Genomic DNA, 20,567 nt, shown 5'->3' with positions numbered 1-20,567 from the left:
TCAAAGCCGAAGCTTTGTACCCCAGGGTGAATCTCAGTGAGGCGCATCCACTGGGTTGGACCACGAGGCCCCGGCGGCGGGCACCCGGGGCCCCAGTGGGCAGTGTAAGCCTTCCTTCCCCACCGGAGGAGGGCCTGACCATTTCCCCCACATCATGCCCGGGCAGGCGGGCCGCACCTGAACCCAGCCATGGCGCCTTACGCGTGGGTGGCCCAGGACAAGCTGTGCGAGGACGCTGTCCAACCTTCCCTCCAGCCTTTCATCCTTGCCAGGCCCCTCCCAGCAGCGCTGACCAGGGCAAGAGGGCTCAAGGGACTTGGCCCCGGCTGAGGGTCGGAGGTCCCCCGCTGCCCTGTGTCCCGCGTTCAGCCGCAGGGCCGCGGCACGTAGTTTCCCTTTGCCTCCACAGTAGGGAACCCTAGGCACCGGAGTGTGGGAGCCATGAGGAGGCTCCCTTCCAGCTTAAGGATCACGGAGCTGAGGAGGGACAGAGTTCCTGTCTGTCTGTCTGTCTGTCTGTCTCTCTGCCTGAGAGAGGGGACAGCAGCCAGAGCGGGGCAGGCCTTCCTCTCTAGGCCACGGCTGTGTGCCACCCTAGAAGTGTACACCACGGCCCTCAGGGCTTCAGATCGCCAAGGCTGATGCACGGCAGGTCGCAGCCAGTGCAGCTGGGAGGCGAGGACGAGGGAGGATTCCTGAACCCGCCCTGGTGCTGCAACCCTCCTCGGCTTTGAAACAGCTGCGGGGGTGCAGTGGGCACCCACGTGTTCTCAGGAGTCCAAACAGGCAAAGGAAGGTCAGCGTGGTACCTCAGGGACAGAGGTGCTCCCCTTGGAACCAAAGTGCAGGCAACGGGGAGGGAGCGCCGGGACCCACGCTCCACCCTCCCAAGCCCAGCTGCCGCAGAGTCGGTCCCGGACCTTGTGCGCTGGACCAGAGGCGTGCCTGGAAAGCAGCTGTCCGCTCAGGAAAGAGCACTCCCGGTGCCCGCCATCCCTTCCCCTCACCCGCCCCGGGCCACCCCCCATGCCCCACTCCGAAACGGATCCCCGGGCCTCCCGGCCCAAGATCTGTCTGCTCCAGGCCTTTCTCTTTCCCGGGGCCTGGCGCACAGTAAGCTGAGGGCAGCCTGCCACATAGTAAGTGATTATTTGTGTGCTTCTTCAATAGCATGTTTTTATGTAAGACTGGAAATGCATACTCCATGTTTTAGACAACTGTCACAGTTAATTTCCTGTAGGAAATATTACTGTTTAATTTTATAAACTTTTTCTATATGTGTATATTAATTCTTTCAAGACTAAAATATAATGTTTTCTTAGGAATTTCGTTTTTGCAAAATTATTTCTTTTCTAATATAGGAATCATGGAATATTTCTGATTTTTCAATTACATCAGTACTTAGTTTTAAAAATATAAAGAATTAAATGTTTTCATTAATTTTAAAATCCTTTTTTTAACTTTCTATGAATATTATATTTTTGCACCTGTTTAATTTGAAATAGGCGTTTTCTTTTCCAAAATGATATTAAAATAGTATTCATAGGATGTTTCTTATTTATGAAATATCTACTTAGATTTTGTAGGGCCTTAATCTTTGTAATGTTGTTTTGATATTCTTTTTGTCATCGTCCTAATAGATTAGCACTGACTGACCAAGCCACTGACTTACAAAAGGGTGTGTACTGCTATAATTATTATTGAAGAGAGCGGCAGTGTGTTTGGCTGTCTTAGGACACTAGAGGACTTGGGCTTTTCCACCCAAAGCATGCATTCCTGGGTTAGGGGATGCCCTGCTGTTGCTGAAGTGGATAATATTCATGAGAAGTGGGAGCTCACAATGGTAGCCAGTGCTTTCAGACTGGTGAGGCCTGTCTGTCTCCAGCTGCCATTCCCAGAAATTGGTCTGCATATAACCGCACTGCCTGGGCTCACTGGTTTCTGTGAAATTAAAGGTAGAATTTACATTCAAGTCACCATCTTAAATTCTTACTTAATACTAGATTTTGAAGTGGGCAGTGAGAAAAATAGGGAGACTTTAAATAGGTACATAAGCAAATGAGTATTATTACCAAATAGATTCTTCTTGCAGGGACCCCACAAGTAAAACCACCAGTGTTAGACCACAAAGACTTCATTTCTAAAGGGAAAATAAAATAAAAAAAGGTTTAATGTATGGTGGACTCTGACGAGCAAGGATTGTATAATTAGAAGAACATGAATCATATGAGTTGCCTAATTTGTTTGGATACAACTAAATCTCTGTTCAGTTTGGATATACAAGTATAACCAATGTGAGATAAACCAGAAGTTAGTAACATAGTTTTTGAAGAATTATTTTATAATTAAAGATATGTTGGTTTTTTTCCCCACAGAGCAATAACTCACTTTCTTATATTTATGATTTATGGATGGGTTGGACTACACTTTTATGTATGGAAAGAGTTATAGTTTCTGTCAATTAGAATTTGAAAGAAAAAAAAGAGCTGCTCACCACATTTGTATCAGAGTGTTTGTCTTGTGTAATGAAGCACACAACAGAACCGCCCCTGTCAGGGGAGAGGTGGGCACAGCTTGAAGTGCCCATCACTTGCATCTGTAATATTTCTGGATTTTCATCTGTCTCTCCTAGAAAAAACAGTTGGAAAACAAAAAGCTCAAAGACATAGCTTATACTGAAACACCAACTGGGGAGATAAGACCACAATCTCTATCTATCATCGCTTTATTTCTAAGTTTTTATGGTAAGATGTTCCATTTATTTTATCATTGTCATCATTATCAACTTATTCCACTTACCTATTCCAATCTCTTCGCTCATTTTTCAAATGCCACTCTTCATAATTAACAAGGCCAATCTCACTTGTAAAATCAGAAATTTCAAGTCCAGTTTCATTTTCTTAAATAGAACAAATGAAACAAAACAAAAACATCTTTGTTCTAAAGATACAAAAGAGTTTGGTAGCATATTTTTTCTACCTTGTTTATGAAAGTTGACTCTCCACACAATTACCTCCCTTGTATTGGCTTTCATTTTTAAAATTCAATGGAGTCATCATAAAAACTATCATTTTATGCAACAAAAACAAATTCAGATTTGGATAAAATCTTAAAAGTAGCAATGCAGACAATCATGATTAGAATTCTTCCTTGAATTTCAACATCAAAAATATGGACCCTCTAATAAATGCACAGGAGTGAGATCGCTGGATCATATGGTAACTCTATTTTTAGTTTTTTTTGGTTTCTTAGTTTTAGTTTGAGTTTTTTAAGGGACCTCCATACTGTTCTCCATAGTGGCTGCACCAGTTTACATTCTCACCAACAGTGTAGGAGAGTTCCTTTTTCTCCACATCCTCACTAATATTTGTTACTTGTATTCTTTTTCATGATAGTTATTTTGACAGGTGTGAGGTGATATCTCATTTTGATTTGGATTTGGATGTCTCTGAAGATTTTTGATGAACAAAACAAAGCAAAGAAAAACAAACATATCAGTGGCTACCAGAGGAAGAGGGGTAGAAGGAGGGCAAAAGGGATAAATGGGTTCAACTGCATGGTGGTGGGTGGAAACTAAATTTGTCGTGTTAAGCAGTGGTAGTGTATACAGAAGTAGAAATAAAATGTTGATAGCTGAAACTTATATACTGTTAAAAATCAATGTAACCTCAGTTTATATATATATATATATATATATATATATATATATATATATATATATATATATATATATATATATATATATAAAAAACACCCCCTCTATCTTGTTTTAAAATTACTGCCCTAACAAGTAAAATAACTACTAACCTGGCTTAAGCATCCGTGGCCCAGACAGCCAGCATTCTGAGCTATTCAGGTTCTTCAGATGGCCCATGGGTGCTAAAAGCTGAATGGGAGTCTGCACCTCTTGAAGGAGCAGCAATGCTAGATCATTTCTTGCTGCCCCACTCACCAACTGGAATCTTTCATGCAGTAGAATGGTAGATACCTTAACTCTCAGAGGTGCCCCAGGGTGCCTCAGGCCCAGTATTACAGCAGTGCCTTCAGGATTCCTATGTGTGTAGTTAGAGAACAATTAGAATAGATTCACTACGAAATTTGAGTCCTTAAAAGCTACCACATTAGCTATTCCCATGTATTTCTTTAGCCATGTGGTCAGAGTTCCTACTTCACCTCAAGGAAAATCAAGTCTATGAATGGAGTCTGAGATCACAGACAATGAGATTACGGAAGAATTAACTAACAGAGATACCAGTCAGCCAAACACAGAGCCAAATGTCTCGCTTACCCTGAAGCAAAGATGCTATGTGTTTAAGAGAGATGGTTCAGGCATAATATGAAGTTCATTTATCCAAAGAAGACTTCGGCAAAGTAATTTGGAGATACTAGATTATAGTGTATTGGAAATTGCATGACGCCAACTTACATGTTCCTGACGCAGCGGGCAGCAGTGAGTACCCAAGAGCTGCTAACAATGGAACCACTGCAAATTTGACTGCCACAGCTGATGATCATGGCCTGCCAAGGCATGGCATATCTCAGAGAAATCCGATCTGCCAAAGCTGAGGAAAAAACAGTAAAAGCAAATTTAGCAGGATTCTCATGTAGAGCCCATCTATAAAAGTTTTTCACCTCTCACTACTCTGCTAAGCATATCTATTATTAAAATTGACTTGCAAACACAAAATCTGCATTTTTGTGTCCATGGTACCTCTGTAAAGAATTCTCCCCTTATTATTGTCTCTCCAAGTGCATAATTTCTTTACGGTCCAATTTAAATTTCCTTTAGTCAATATATTGGAAACTATTCCACCTCTCTCTCCCATTGTCATCCTTACGTAACTGTTAGCTTAAATCGTTACAACAGTATAAGACAATAACATAGAAGGCAATAAAAGACAATAATTTAACTTGAAAATGTTAGAGAAATAAAAATTTTAGTTTAAGTGAACTGGAGGGTTGAGCTTACTACATTTAAAATTTTAGTGATATAGCAAATAGACACACTAATTTGAACATTCATGTTTGAAGCTCAGCAAATAGTTTATGTTAAAAAAATTTAGAGTGCCACAAAAAGTGTGAGTTGAAGCAATGAAATTTTATATACATAAACACCCATACAGACACATATATACATATATACACACATATATACACACGTGTGTGTGTTTGTCTATGAGTGTGTGTATAAAATGGTAGAAATAACCTACCTATAAAAAGTAGTAAGGGAAGAGTACACATGAACATAGAAACTGGAATTTTCATTGAAGTAGTCTTTGAGGTCTCTGAGTGAAAAAAACTTCGAAGAATTTGACCAAAAACTGAGATGACCTCATTCATGTTTTAAAAGCATAATTCACTGTGGATATGGCAATATGAGCCATGGTAAATAGATTTAAGTGAGAATGTAATGTGTAGGAATGTGATTCAATCAAAATAAATTTGTAAGGATAGAAGAGTAATGTGAAATAGCTGCTGATGAGTGTAATTCATTTCGTAATAGTCAAGGAAAGGAGAAAGATAATCATTAAAATATAACATAGTTGGGTACACAGTAACCTACAGAAATCATTACATATTACCTGTCAACAAAACAAAATACATATTTAACTTAAAATTCTACAATTACTTTTATAAGGCAATATGTGGTAGTAAAGAACTTTGTGTTAGAAAAATAAGAAATTTGAGTGTCTGTGCTAGCGCCATTCCTCTTTTGTCTTTATGAACATGGTCAGTCCAATGTACTTCTCTGGGTTTCAGAATAATAAATTAAGATGAATAGAATGATTGTGTCATCTATATCATATGGGGATATTAAGAAAGTTGAATAATACAACAAGGATGAAATGCATTTGTAAGCCTAAGAAAAATGATTCCTATTGCCTGCCTGGTATAAAAACTCATGCATTTATCAGGAAAAGAGTTTTCTCCCCTCCTCCTTTTCTGCTTTCATTATCCTCTTCTCTTTCTTTCCTTCTCATACATCGCTCATTACCATTTTCTTGGGCCTTACTCTGAGGCTGTGGCAGAGAGATGAAGTGTGGCTGGACAGAAGCAGGAGTGGAGGTAAAAGCTGAGGCATTTGCAGAGGTAGAGACTGAAAGGGAGATGGAAGCAGAGCTAGTCATGGGCCCTTGCTTGGACCAGGGTGCATGGCTGGGTCATGTAACTCCCTGGAGCCAGAAAAGGAAAGGGCTCACTTGGCTGAAGATGTATGGCTTTGTGCAATGTTCATCAAAGTGACTCAAGATTCCCACCTGCACCCATGTGTCCTTTTGCTGTAGATGGCACACAAGAGGTGCCCCCAGGTCACCCTGCAAGAAACAAGGAGACAGATAATCATGGATATTTTAAAGGATGTGAGAAAGTAACTTCTTATGTTGAAGGATATTCCTCTCTTTCTCCCTGCCTTTCATACCCCTCAACTTATCACCTTACAGCCAGCCTCCCCCATAGCTTTCTTGGCTTCCATGCAGAAAGTAAATTCATTCAGTTTGGGCCAAAACTGGGCACATGTGCTGACCTGCAGGATGCTTAGATGCCTTTTTTTTGCAGAATTCCAGGACTTCCTGGTGGAAAACAGAGAATAGAGAGGGTTTTTTAGCTATGGCCTAGATTAGCAGGAGAAATATGGCTGAAGAGAAAGATAACAAATCTACTACTACACATGAGAGAATATTGCTCTCTTTCTAAATGTGTCAATGTCATCCAATTCCAGTGTCTTCTGCATCACTCACCTCTCATGAGGGACCAACTGGGTAGCCAGCAGTCATATAGTTGTATGTTTTTCTCTTGCTCTAGGCTCTCTTCCAGGCAGACAGGAAGCACCAGGGGTTGAAAACATAGCGACTACTTCAGGAAGATTAGCCCAGGTCCCAAAAGTCCTTTGGGACCTAGGTAGGGCATACCATGATGAATACCTATGGTTTGAGCTTGGGCAGGGCTCTGAAGATCAATAAGCCCCATCTGGACCAGGGCCAATGCCTCTGAGTTTTTTCTGGGGAGAAAATTTAGCAAGCACTTTATTTTTACATATTTCAATGTGAAAAAAATCATATGAATCAGATGAAGTCTAGGTGAACACTAAAGTAAGACTCCTCTACTTGTTGCAAACACACAATGTCTTGTTAGGCACAATATGTGTGGACACCTTCAGGAATGAGAAGGTAAATATTACAATGCAATCTAAATCCTTATCGAAAATTCCTAACAAAATAAATTATTTTACATCCTAGTATTTATAGTGTTTAACATTTAGTGATATAGACTTAGAAAGTTAGAAATTGAAATATCCCACTTACAAGGTCTGAGACTATGGACAGTTACTCTTTCTCTCTGATCCTTGTCTGTACTAATGGTTTTACTTCACTGTCTCACAATCAGAAATAAAATTATATACCCAAAATATATTTTGAGGTAGTTATCATCCTTGAACAGATCAATAAATTGAGTTTTAAGAGTCAAGATACTTAAAGTCATAAAAGGCAAAACTGTGATTCCAACATAGATTATGATTTAAACTCAAGATACCATCCTTTTATAGGTAAAGTTTTATAAAATTAAGATATCTTTTTATAATTTACAAACACATTGATTTGAAACCTGAAATTTTCTCTGAAAAAAAAATAGCTAAAACACTAATTTTGAGATACATAATGATATGAGGTGATACAAGAGGAGATGCTTTCTCTTAAGGAAATATATCAGATGTGAGTATTGCAAGTCAGATGTACCAGATTTGGTTTCTGTAGCCAAGGAAGACTATCTAGCTTCTTCAAAGGAATATACCATTAACAAACTCAAAGTGTTCATATTTTATAATGATACCTTAAGCTTGAAAGGACATATTCACACTTACATGAAATTCACACATCTAGCTGTAGTAAGGATCCACTGTTCATTCAGTATAGAGCCAGCACAGAATTGGGAGAAGGAGAGTTGCACAGAATTCACCCACTCCTGCCTCCCAGCAGTTGGGACAGTGTGGGACAACGCCAGGGAGTAATCCACACTCTGCAGAAGGAATCCACATGTGGGACAGGGTGTAGTTAGTGATACCACCCTCCTTTTCCTGAACATGTTGATTTCCTATTTTTAGATTTTAGGAAAATGCTTGTAGCTCTTCAACTTTGACAAAACGCTTGGAAATACATGTTTTTAACCCTACAACATTAGGTATAGTAACAGGTTGCCTGCACACTCTAAGAATAATCCAAAATATCTCAAGTGGAATAATAATATCTCAAGTGTTCATTTCTCAAGTGGAATAATAAACCATTTCTAAGCACTAAAAGTGTTTCTATACTACTGTGCTCTGTGTAAACCTTAGCTTTTAACCCATTCTTGGCAAAAGTAAGATATTACTTTCTCAATTATGTGGCTATCTCTTAAGATTATATTATTCATTACCCCTCTTCCCATCCAGGTAATAATTTGAAGTTTGGTCCTGCCAAAATTTGAGAACATGACCTCTGATCTACTCAGAAACCCTGGTTTTAGGTTCCAACAAACACATGGTCCCAAATATAACAACTCAAAGAGATGACTAGGCTGAACTTGCCTGTGGTTTCATGAGAAATATCAGCTGTCTTGAAGAGCCGGAAAGCCCGGAGGCTCTCTTTCCAGACCACACTTAGGTGAAACTCAGCCAAGGAAATATTGAGTTCTAAATACTTGAGAGGATCTTGTTCAGGCTGGTTAGACTTGGTTCCAGATTGAGATGCAGGCATCATAGAAGGTTGGTTTGTTAAAGGTGTGGCTGGGGCAGCACGTAGGGATGAAAAAGTATGAGAAAGAATGGTCCTTCAGCAAATTTTGAGAAAGATAGTCCCTGTAGAGAACTATCAGAAGCAGCTAAGGGAAGGAGAACAGGAGAGAAGGCCACAGGAGAAAGAGTTGAGCAAGAACGGAAAGTACAGGATGAAGGGAAGGTGCAAGAAGAAAAGGCTGAACAGGAAAGGGACAAAGAACATGAGGATGGGAAAAAACAAGGAACAAGAAAGGAAAAAGATGGAGAAAGGGGGCTGAGAGAAGTAGATGGAACATCAGGCTTCCTTTTGTTTTGGTAATTTGTAATTTATTGCCAAAGTTCCAGTAGCCAACTCCTCCAGAAAGCCATGTGCTTGAAAGAGTAAGAAAGATAATATTTGGGAGGTCACTGGGTTGGAGAGAATTGATTTGACCTTGGCTTTCTACTGCAGCTGTTTCAGCTGACAAAGCTGTAAAATACTCACCTGGTGAAGGAACAGTTTCTACTGGTAAAAAAGTTACATGTTTAGATGAGGAGTCAAAGTGACTAGTTAATTGGGTTGTTCCATCTGGCTCAACTTCAGGAGAAGCAAATGATGTGATTATATCAGCTTTATAATGAATGTCAGGCCTTATTTCTATTTCAGGTTGGACCCATGTTCTGACTTTGTTAGCTTTAGGAATAACAAAAGATGCAACACTAGCAGTTTCCGGGTGGGCCCCAGGTCTAACTGCCGGGGTTTCTGGCTGGATCCAAGGATTAACTGTACCAACTTCAGCCTGCATCCAGACTCAATATTTGAGATTCTGAAGGGGCCCATGGTCTGACTTTATTCATTTGAACATGGAACCAAGATTTGATTGTATCGGCTTCCAACATGTTCCAGGGTCTGACTGCTTGGGTTTGAGGGTATGCCCAGGGTTGATTTATAGCAACTCTTTGCTGAGACCAGGCACAAATTATACCAACTCCAGTCTGGGTCCAGAGACTGATTGACTGAAAGTCAGGTTGAATCCAGGATCTAGGTGTATCACTTTGAGTCTGTAACCGAGGTGTGACTATAGCAACTTCAGATAAGCTTGGAGGCTTTACTACTTCGCTTCCAGTCTGGGTCCAAATTTGAATTGTTTCTGTTTCAGTTTGGGTACAGAGTCTAGATGTATCAGCCTCAGGCTGGTTCCAAATTTTGATTGAATCCATTTGTGTCTGGAACCAATGTCTTACTACTGTATCAGCCTCAGGCTGGGTTGAGGGATGGATTTCTAAAGTTTCATACTGGGTCCACGGTCTGATTGTAGCAGCGTCAAGATGGAGCCAGGGTTGGCCTGTACCAGTTTCAAGCTTGGTCCAGGATCTGACTGAATTAGTTTCAGAATGGGTCCAAGGATTGATTATACCAAATTCATTTTGGGTCCTGGAACATGTCATCTGAGATTCAAACTGGGATGAGGGCCTAACTGCATCATTTTGAGTCAGGAACCAAAGTGTGACTGACTGAGATTCAGGCTGGGTCCATGGTTTTCTTGGACCAATTTCATAATGAGTCTGGAGTCTGACTGTGTGGGTTTCAGCCTGGATCCAGGGTTGGGCTAAATAACCCTCAGCATGGGTCCAAAATCTGACTGCATTAGTTTCAGGCTGAATCCAGGGATGGACTATTGGCAGTTGTGGTTGGATCCAGGTAGTAACTATTTGAGATTCAGGTTGGGTCCCCTCTCTTATTGCATCATTTTGAGTTTGGAACCAAGGTCTGACAGTATTAATGTCAAGTGTTTCATTGCTTGCATTTCAGCCTGGGTCAACACTGTGATTGCCTTAGCTTCAGACTGTGTCCAGGGTCTGACTGCTTCAGATTCAGCTTGGGTTCAGGGTCTGATTGTACTACTTCTAGGCTGATCCCAGAGGTTGACTATACCAGCTCCAGTCTGGATCCATGGTCTTACAGCCTGTTTTAGAAAGGTTCCAGGATCTTACTGTGTCTCCTTCAGACTGGTTCCATGGGTGGAATATACAAGTTTCAGTATGAATCCATGACACGACTGTAGCAGTTTCATGCTGGGCCAAGGGTTTGACTCTACCAGCTCCAAACTGGGTTGAGGTACTCATTGTTTGAGATTCTGACTGAGCCCAGGATCTTATTCTTTCTGAGGTTTTAAACCAAGGTCTGCTAATATCAGCTTCAGGTTGGGGCCAGAGTCTGGCTGTTTGGGGAAAAGGCACTATCCATGACATAAGTGCTCCAGATTCAGGCAAGGTTAATGTACTGACATTATCAATTTCAGGATGTGACCACAGAAGAGATCCTTGATTTTCAACTTGGTTCAAGGATCCAATAGTATCAATTTGAGGATTCAGTGAAATAATGAACATCGTCGTTTGAGGCAGTTTCCAGGGTTTCTTTGTTTTAAGCGTTGTCCAAAATACGACTGTATCAATTACACTCTGTGTGAAAGAATTTAATGCTAGAGATTTGGCATGAGTCCACAATGCCACTGTGGAAGCTACACCCTCTGTCCAAGTATTTACTGCTGGACTTTCACCCTGAGTCCATGGTGTGACTGTGGAAGCTATAGCCTCTGTCCATGTCTTTGTTGTTGGAAATTCAGCCTGAATCCACAGTGTGACTGTGGAAGCTACGGTCTCTGTCCAGGATTTTGCTGCACAATATTCAGGATGAGTCCATGGTATGACTGTGAAAGGCACAGCCTCTGTCAGAGGATTTACTGGAGACTGAGCCTGAGTCCATGGTATGACTGAAGAAGCTACAGCCTCTGCCCAGGGATTCACTGCAGGAGGTTGAACCTGGGTCCATGGTATGAGTGTGTAATTTTCAGACTGTGTCCATGGTTTAACTGCTGCAGATTGAACCTGGGTTGATGGTGGGGGTGTTTCAAAATCAGACTGTATCCAAGGATTTACTGTTGGAGTTTCAGGCTGGGCCCCAAATGGGACTGCGGAAGCTAAGGATTGTGTCAGAGGATTTGCACCTGGAGCAAATGCATCCAGGGCCCATTCTGTGATTGTATCCATCATAGACTTTGGCCAGGGATGCAATGCTAGAGATTCAGCTTGGGTCCACAGTGTGAGTGCATTAGCTACAGCCTATGTCAATGGGTTTACTGCTGAATATTCAGCCTGGGTCCATGGTATGACTCTGGAAGCTACAGCTTCTATCCAAAGATTTACTGATGGCGATTCAGCCTGAATCCACAATGTGACTGTACTAGCCTCAGGCTGTATTGGTGGATTTAGAGCTAGAGATTCGGTTTCTGTCAAAATATTTACTGGTAGTGATTCAGACTGTGTCCAGGGATTTACCACAGGAAATTGAGCCTGAGTCCACATATTTACTAATGGAGATTTAGTCTGTGTCTACTTTGTGACTGTATCAGCTGCAGGTTGCGTCCAGGGATTTACTGCTAGAGAATCAGCCTGGGTCCACTGTGTGACTATGACAGGTACAGCCTCTGTCCAGGGAATTCCTGCTGAAGATTCAGACTGAGTCCACAGTTCAAATGTACCTGCCTCAGGCAGTATCCCAAGTTTTGCTTCTGAAAAATCATACTTGGTTCCTGGTGTGACTATATCAGATACAGTCTCTATCCAGGGTTTAAATCCCATGATCAATGGTGTGAATGTTTCAGAACCAGCCTCTGTCCAGGCATTTTCTTCTGAAGATTCAACCTGGATCCATGGTGTGACTGTATCAGCTTCAGGCCTTGACCAAGGATTTACTTCTGGAGTAACAGCCTGAGTAAATAGTGTGACTTTGTCAGATATAGGTTGTGCAAAGGGATATACTGGGGGAGACTCATATTGCACCCATTGTGTATCTGTCACAGACTGTGGCCAAGGCTTTAGTAATATAATTTTGGCCATATTCCACAGTGTGACTCTATCAGCTACAGCTATCATTAAGGGAATTACTGCTGGAGTTATACTCTGGGTAAACAATGTGACTGTGTCATATGCAGATTTTGTCCAGGGATCCACTGCTGGAGATTCAACCTGGATGCATGATGTGATTGTACCAGCTACAGCCATTGTTAAGGGATTAAATGCAGGAGATTCACCCTGGGTCAATGGTGTGATTGTGTCATTTTCAGACTGTGTCCAGAGCTTTACTGCTGGAGATTCAGCCTGGGTTCATGATGTGAATGTGTCAGTTTCAGACTGAGTCCAGGGGTTTGATGCTGGAGATCTATCCTAGGTCCATGGTGTGACTTGATTAGTTTCAGACTGGGTGCAGGGATTTACTGCAGCAGATTCAGCCTCACTCCATTGAGTGACTCTATCAAACTGTGACCCGGGGTTTACTGTTAGAGAAATACTGTGGGTCCAGAATGTGATTGTATCAACTATGGGCTGTGTCAAGAGATTTATGATTTCAGAATTTGCCTGGGTCCAGAGTGTGACAGTATCAGTTGCAAGTGTTGTGCAGGGATTTACTGAAAGAGATTCAACCTGGTTCAATAGTATTACCGTATCTACAACAGCCTCTGTCCAGGGATTTACTGCTAGAGACTCAGCCTGAGTCCATGATGTGATTGTGTCAGCTACAGGTTGTATCCAAGGATTTACTTTTGCAGATTCAGCCTGAGTCCACTGTGTGATTGCATCTGTTTCAGACTGTGTCCAGGGATTTACTACAGGCGATTCAGCTTGGTTCAGCAGTATGGCTGTATCAGATACTGCCTGTGCCTCAATATTCACCCTGAGCCAGCTGTGTGACTGTGGAAGCTATAGCATCTGTCCAGGTATTTACTGCTATAGCATCTGTCCAGGTATTTACTGCTGGATATTCAGCCTGAGTCCATGGTGTCACTGTAGAAAGTACAGCCTCTGTCCAGGGATTCACTACTGGAGATTCAGTCTGATTCCACAGTGTTATTACATCAGCCAGAGGATGTGTCCAGGTCTCTACTGCAGGAAATTCAGCCTGGGTAAACTATATGAGTGTATCAGATACATTCTGTGTCCACTGATTTTCTGTTGGAAGTTCAGTTTGGATCCACTGTATAACACTATCAGATGCAGGTGCTGTCCAGGGATTTACTGCTAGCGAATCAGCCTGGTTCCATAGCATGTCTACATCAGTTGCAGATTGTGTCCATGGATTTACTGCTAGAGATTCAGCCTGGGCCCGTGGTATGACTGTGGAAGATACAGTCTCTGTCCAGAGATTCACTAAAGATTCGAGTCCATGCTGTGACTGTATCAGTTTCAGCCTCGATCCAGGGATTTACAGCTGAAGATTCAGCCTGAGTCCATGATGGAGCTGCATCAGCTACAGCATGTGTCCAGGTATTTACTTGCGAAGTTTCTGCCTAGGTCCAAGCTGTGACTGTATCAGTCTCATATTGTATCCAGGGATTTATTTCTAGATTTACTTTATTGGTCCACGTTGAGATACTGTCAGTTTCAGACTGTCTCCAGGAATTTACTGCTAAAGATTCTGTTGGGGTCCATGTTGTGACTGTATCCATTTCAGACAATGTCCAGAAATGTAATGATGGGCAATCAGCCTGAGTATACCACGTGACTATTATCAACTACAGGCTGTGTCCATGAATTTACTGCTGGAGATTCAGCTTTTGTCCACTGAGGAACTGTTCCAGCTGCAGTGACTGTCCAGGGATTTACTGCTGAAGATTCAGCTTGAGTCCATACTGTGACAATGTCAGTTTCAGACTGTGTCCAGGGATTTACTGCTGGGGTCTCAGCCTGAATCCAAGGTGTAGCATCAGCTACAGCTCTTGTCCAGGGAATTATTTCTGAAGGTTCACCTTGGGTCCACTGTGTAAATGTATCAGGTAGAGGCTGTATCCAAGAATTTACTGTGAGGGAGTCAGTCTGCATCCACGGTGTAACAGTATCAGTGTCAGACTGCACCCAGGGATTTACTGCTAGAGATTTAGCCTGGGTCCACCATGTGAATGTGTCAGCTATAGTTTTCGTCCGTGGATTTATTTCTGAACGTTCACCCTGAGTCCACTGTATGACTTTATCAGTTAGAGGCTGAGTCCAGAGGTTTCCTGCTAGAGATTCAGCCTGAGTCCATGGTGTGACTGTATTAGACACAAGATGTGTCAAGGACTTTACTCCTGGAAATTCAGTCTTTACCTGTGGTGTGATGGTATCAGCTATTTCTGTCCAGTGATTTACTGCTGCAGTTTCACCCCGGGTCAACAATGTGACTGTTTCAGTTTCAGATTGTGTCCAGGGATTTACTTTTGGAGATTTAGCCTGGGTTCAGAGTGTTAATGTACCAGCTTCATTATTTGCCCCAGGGTTGATTATAGCAATAACTGACTGAATCCAGGGTCTCATTGTGTCAGCTTCAGACTGAGTCCACAATCTATCCTTATCATCTTCAGACTCATCCCAGGGCCTGACTGTATTAGTATCATGTTGTATCCAAGTTTCTACCTTATCAGGTTGCTTCCAAGGCTTGACTATTTCCTTTTTGGACTGTATCCAGTGGTGGGATGTTTTGATTACTGGCTCTGTCCACAGTGTGACTGTCTCCATTTGAGTCTGGAACCAGTGTTTGACATTTTCAGCTTCAAATTGAGTCTAAGATCTGGCTAGATCACCTTCAGATTGGGCCCAGGGGTGGGCTGTTTCAAATTCTGTCTCAATCCAAGGTTTGCACGTATCCATTTGAGTATTCAACCAAGGTCTGACTCTATCAGATTCAGGCTCAGACCAAGAAATGATTGTGAGATTCAGGTTGGCTCCACGTTCTGATTTTATCAGTTTGTGTTTGCAACCAAAGTCTGACAGCATCAGCTTCACGCCTAGTCCATGCTGTGACTGTATTACCTTTAGACTGTGTCATGAGTCTGAATGTAGATGATTCAGGCTTTGTCCATTGTTTGATACTACCAGCTTCAGACTGAATCCATGGTCTAACCACGTCAACTTCAGGCTGAGTCCAAGAGTGGAGTGTTTTAAAGGCTGCCTGGGTCCTCTCTCCCATTTGATCAGGTTTGGTCCAGAACCAAGATCTGGCTGTACCAGCTTCAGGATGGTTCCAGGGTCTGATTGTTTCAATTTCAGTGTGGGTCCAATATTTGATTGCATCTGCTTCTGGCTGAATCCAATGTCTATCTTTACCTTCTTCAGTCTGAGTTCTGGGTCTGACAATTTGGAATTTAGTCTGAATCCAGGGTCTGCTTCCTTTAGTCTGTAACCATGGTTTGGTTGTATCGGCTTTTAGTTGAGTCAAAGGTCTTCCTGGTTGCATTCCTGACTGGGTCCAAGTTTGGACAATGTCAGCTTCAGGCTGAGGCCATGGTCTGATTGTACCAACTTCAGAGTGAATTAAAGGATCATTTACCTTAGTAACTGTATGAACCAAAAGCCATGTTGTATCTTTAGTCTGCATCTGGGGTTTGACTATATAGTGTCATGTTTATTCAATGGACTCCTTCTACCCATTTGACTTAAGGATCTGATCGTACTTGCCTTATACTGGGCCAAAGACGTAATTGTATTGACTGTAGATGGAGCCCAAGTAAAGTTCATATTAAGAGTTGATGAAGTCCAAAATTGAGTTGACTTAGATTCAGGGAGAAGCCTGTATTCTTCTGTCTTTTCTATAGGTCTTTGGGATCTAACTATATTTAAGACAGGCTGAAACCAGGGTTCCAAGGTATTGGTTACCATAGGATATTGGGATCTCTCTTCATTTAGTATGCAATGAGTCCAGAATCAATTTTATTAACAATTAAAGGGACCCATGGTTGCAAGTTATAAGTTACTGGTTTAACAACAGCATCAACTCTATCAGCTACATGATGTATCTGGGTTCTAACACTCTCCTCACTAGACTGAATTTGCATAACTATTCCTGTTTTATCAGGCACAAAATGGGTCCAAGGTCCAACACCAGGTGTAATTTCTAGCCAGAGTCTAGCTAGAAGTTGACCATGGAAAGGAACCTTACTAGACTGAACTTGAGACTGAACAGTATTAATCTCAGAATGAACTTTTGATCCATCTATGTCACTTGAAAACAGAACACGTGATCCACCAGCATTACCTAACGGTGGAGTATGAAGCCCAATTATACCACCTAAAGGTTTAACCCAGGATCTTAGTGAATCTGTCATAGTTTCATATTTATATTTCATTGTGTCTCTGTGAGGAAGGTTCCAGGTTGTAGGTATATCAGGTGTTGGAGTGTTCTGAGGTCCAGAAAGAACAAAAGGATCAGAAATATCAGCCACTGGGGTACTCCAGGGCACAGCTGTAGGAGAAGGATCCCATGATTTGGCAAGAGGAGAGGTCCAAGACTGTACCACTGGGAATGTGCTAGCGGAGGAGAGCTGATTGCTTTGAAGGCGTAGCTGTGTACTGCCAGGAAAAGAGTCTCCATTATTTGACCCAAAAAATACTGGAGGAGGATTTCAGTGCTGTCTGTTCAGTGGGAAAGTACCTAATCTTCTCCTCCATGACTGTTCAGAGAATCCATGGGAGGTCAAAATGGTAGAGGCCCTGTTCAGGCTAAGCCTGTCTTGTATACCATGTTCTACCCCAGGAGAAAAACTGCAGGGTAGAGAAAAAATAGGATCCAGTGGCTTCTGGGATGCCTTGATAAGCCACCTCATCCAAGATAGGTAGGCGGCTGTCTTGATCACAAGAACTGGGTCATAACAGGCCACTGAGGACTCAGTGACCAGGCCTACCAGTTCCCAGTGGTTGCCAAAGAGACAGAGAACAGGACTACCCTGCTGTATCTGAATAAGGAAACAAAGATAACCCACATATATATGAGACAGATAGGCATATATTAAATATATAAGTAACATATCCACATTACATATAGGTATATAATATAAATGAATTATAAGATACATCATATTTATACATTATGTATATGCTTAACATTGTTTATAAGTACATTAAAATATATAAGGCTTATATTTTTTTCTACCACATATAAATTCCAAATGACATGACAAACACGTGCTTACTTCAAGGAGGTCCATTAAATGACTTAGGTACAAATAACCATAACGCTGATTAAAAGAGGAAAATAGTAGGGGGAATTTAGAGAAAACTTCAAAATTATAAAAACTAAACTACATATTCAGCAACTTTATTTGGATGTCACTTATTATCCCCCTAGCTGGGTATTTCTAGGCAGACTACCTCTACTGCTTTTAGTCTGGTTCAAGCTATCATTTCTGCTTCCTTCTCACCCATCCTTATCCCACCATTTGTTCTCATCCAAGCAGGCAGAATGACACTCAGAGTAAAGGCCAAGGGCTTTATTTTGTTACCCCTTGATCTCAACGCTTAACATTTTTCCTTTGTTCGTTTTGCTACAATCCAAGAATCGTAACCTCCTGTTCTTTCCATAGTTTCAAAGATTATTTTTAGTAAGTTCTCTACTTCTCAAATTTTCTCAATGAAAATATTCCAGCTTTATTTATTTTTATTTATTTTTTTAACATCTTTATTGGCGTATAATTGCTTTATAATGGTGTGTTAGTTTCTGCTGTATAACAAAGTGAATCAGCTACACACATACATATATCCCCCTATCCCCTCCCTCGTATGTATCCCTCCCACCCTCCCTATCCCACTCCTCTAGGTGGTCACTAAGTACCATCCAGCTTTCTTTTTGATCTTAAGAATAAATGTCTCTATGCATCTTCTTTTACATAGTGATGATATATGTTTACATATTATCTATATGATTATGTAATCCTCATAAAGATTACATCTGTGAATTGCAGTGGAAATAAACTTTCTTTTTTTAAAAATTTTATTTTATTTATTTTTTATACAGCAGGTTCTTATAGTTGTCTATTTTATATTAAACTTTTAAAATTTATCTTGTTTAACGTGACATCTACCCTCTTAAATTTTTAAGTGTATTGTATAAGATTTGTCAATCTTTATACAGTATGTTGTACAGCATATATCCAGAATTTACTCATCTTGCATAAATGAAAGTTTATATCTATTTCATAGAACTTTACATACATTTTTATATGCCCCCCCAAAGGTAACTGCCCTCATACAGTAAGTACCCAGCAGTCTTCTGGATGACTCCAGATGAGTTACTTTCAGTCAGGTGGATATGTTGATGACGGCAGAATGAGAGGTCCACCAGCTTAACTGACAACTTCTTGATACTGCTCCCAAAGTTACCGTGGTCTGAAGGAATAGATATAGGAAGGATTGTGAGATATGGGTTATTATGTCTCTTAAATATTTTATACCATAGCCTCCTAAGATTTTTACAGTATATCTTTCAATTTTTTTAATTACATAAAATTCCTGAAATACCCTCACTTCTTTCCTTCCATCTCATCTCATATACACTTACGTTATACACTCTTGGAATTTGTAGCTCTTCCCAAATCCTTGCTAAATAGAATAATAGAACACAGAATAATTGTAACCACTGATAGTTACTTTACTTCCTTAAGGACTCAGTTGTTTCCCCCTGTAAAGTGGAGTAATATGGATTTAATTATTAATAGTTTTTAAACTTTCCATTTTATTTTCTGCTTCATTTGCTTTTTTATAGTAATTTCTAAACTACATTTATGATACAACAGACCATAACTCTGGTGGCTTACTCTGATATTGGTATATCCTGGAGTGTCTGTACTGGCAGTTATAACAGCTCTTCCAGAAGATGTTATAAGTGTGAGAAAGCGGTATTTTTTCCCTCCTGATAGGGTATTGCAGGAGGACCACCCTTATGTCTCCTTTGACTGGATCTTTTCCAGTCTATAGCCATGTTAAGACACCTTCTTGATCAGTGACTCCTGAAATGTCAGAGTTTAAATGTTTCCTAAGGGAAAAGAAAAATAAAGAACAACATAATAAAATTAGAGTGAGAAAAACATTTCATTAAACTTCCATTTAAGCCAAAATGTCTGCCAGTATAAGGTCTTTTACTTACTTAGCAATATAATCCAACAAATTTCTACTTTATATCCCTGTAAACTGAAGTTCTGCATTACACGCTGAATACAATTTGAGTTTTAGAACTTCAAGCTTCATTTTTAATATATTTTCCAAAGAAGATAAAAGTCCTTTTAATGCATCAAAATCCAAAGCCAATATAGTTAATTATAATGAAGCAAATATAGAAAGTAAACATAACTATGATTCCCTTATGGCTCCAGGTATACTTAAAGTTTAGTCAGACAGCTGGCTGTGGAGAGGATCGACCACCGACTCATGAATAATAATGCCCTGGCAGGTTTCAGCCATGGATACTAGCCATGGGATGTCACTGGATGCTGACAGTGGGGCAGTCATTGGGGTCAATGAGCTTAACCACTGCTTTTGAGAATTAGGTACTAAAAGGGTCAGATAGTGAGGGGAAGAGGTAAACATAACATGAAAAAAACATCTTGTTGAATGATTAATGAGATTTGTCATCCTACATTTTTTATTTGATGAAGATGGAAAAGAGGAGAATACAGAGAAGAATGAGAAGGGATAAAGGTTGCAAAAATGGAAGATTAAGTGAAAGAGAAGAATGAATAAGAAATAGGAAATGAGATTAAAAAAATGAGAAAAACAGAAGCTATTTTAAGAGGTTAAAGAAAAACAAAAGTATCTTCCCCAGTACTAAGACAAACAAGAGGAGAAAAATTCCAGGTATCTATAACTTACTACCACATCAGTGAAAAAACAATCCCCAAAACTGGTAGAAGCAAAGTGGAGCTTTCATGTTGGCTCACGTGTATGTGAATGCAAGAGAGGATTCTAGTAGAATAGCTCTCAAGGTTGAGACTGAGATTACAGAGTACAGAATGTCTGACATCACAATAACTACTAG

At 40.8% G+C, this 20,567-nt stretch overlaps 1 protein-coding gene across 1 annotated transcript; it reads right to left on the bottom strand.

Annotated features, from left to right (window-relative positions):
* Positions 1 to 1,668: 1,668 nt before the first annotated feature.
* On the bottom strand, positions 1,669 to 20,459 carry LOC137757663 (uncharacterized). Its single transcript, XM_068534276.1, is given in 28 exon segments — positions 1,669 to 1,941; positions 2,495 to 2,628; positions 3,808 to 4,052; positions 4,427 to 4,562; positions 6,014 to 6,314; positions 6,434 to 6,547; positions 6,550 to 6,569; positions 6,738 to 6,997; positions 7,859 to 7,945; positions 7,947 to 8,013; positions 8,561 to 8,803; positions 8,806 to 9,051; positions 9,054 to 9,538; positions 9,540 to 10,518; positions 10,521 to 10,595; positions 10,693 to 13,454; positions 13,456 to 13,947; positions 13,949 to 14,295; positions 14,297 to 15,473; positions 15,475 to 16,159; positions 16,162 to 16,467; positions 16,470 to 17,493; positions 18,796 to 18,824; positions 18,827 to 18,922; positions 19,351 to 19,568; positions 19,916 to 19,965; positions 19,967 to 20,082; positions 20,402 to 20,459. Coding segments are annotated over 28 exon segments (11,025 nt in total).
* Between the last annotated feature and the right edge of the window lie 108 nt (positions 20,460 to 20,567).

This window comes from Eschrichtius robustus (genome assembly GCF_028021215.1).
Source record: "Eschrichtius robustus isolate mEscRob2 chromosome Y unlocalized genomic scaffold, mEscRob2.pri SUPER_Y_unloc_1, whole genome shotgun sequence".
Taxonomy (NCBI): domain Eukaryota; kingdom Metazoa; phylum Chordata; class Mammalia; order Artiodactyla; family Eschrichtiidae; genus Eschrichtius; species Eschrichtius robustus.
The sequence above is the reverse complement of the archived record's forward strand: the minus strand, read 5'-3'. Positions and strand labels throughout refer to the sequence as shown.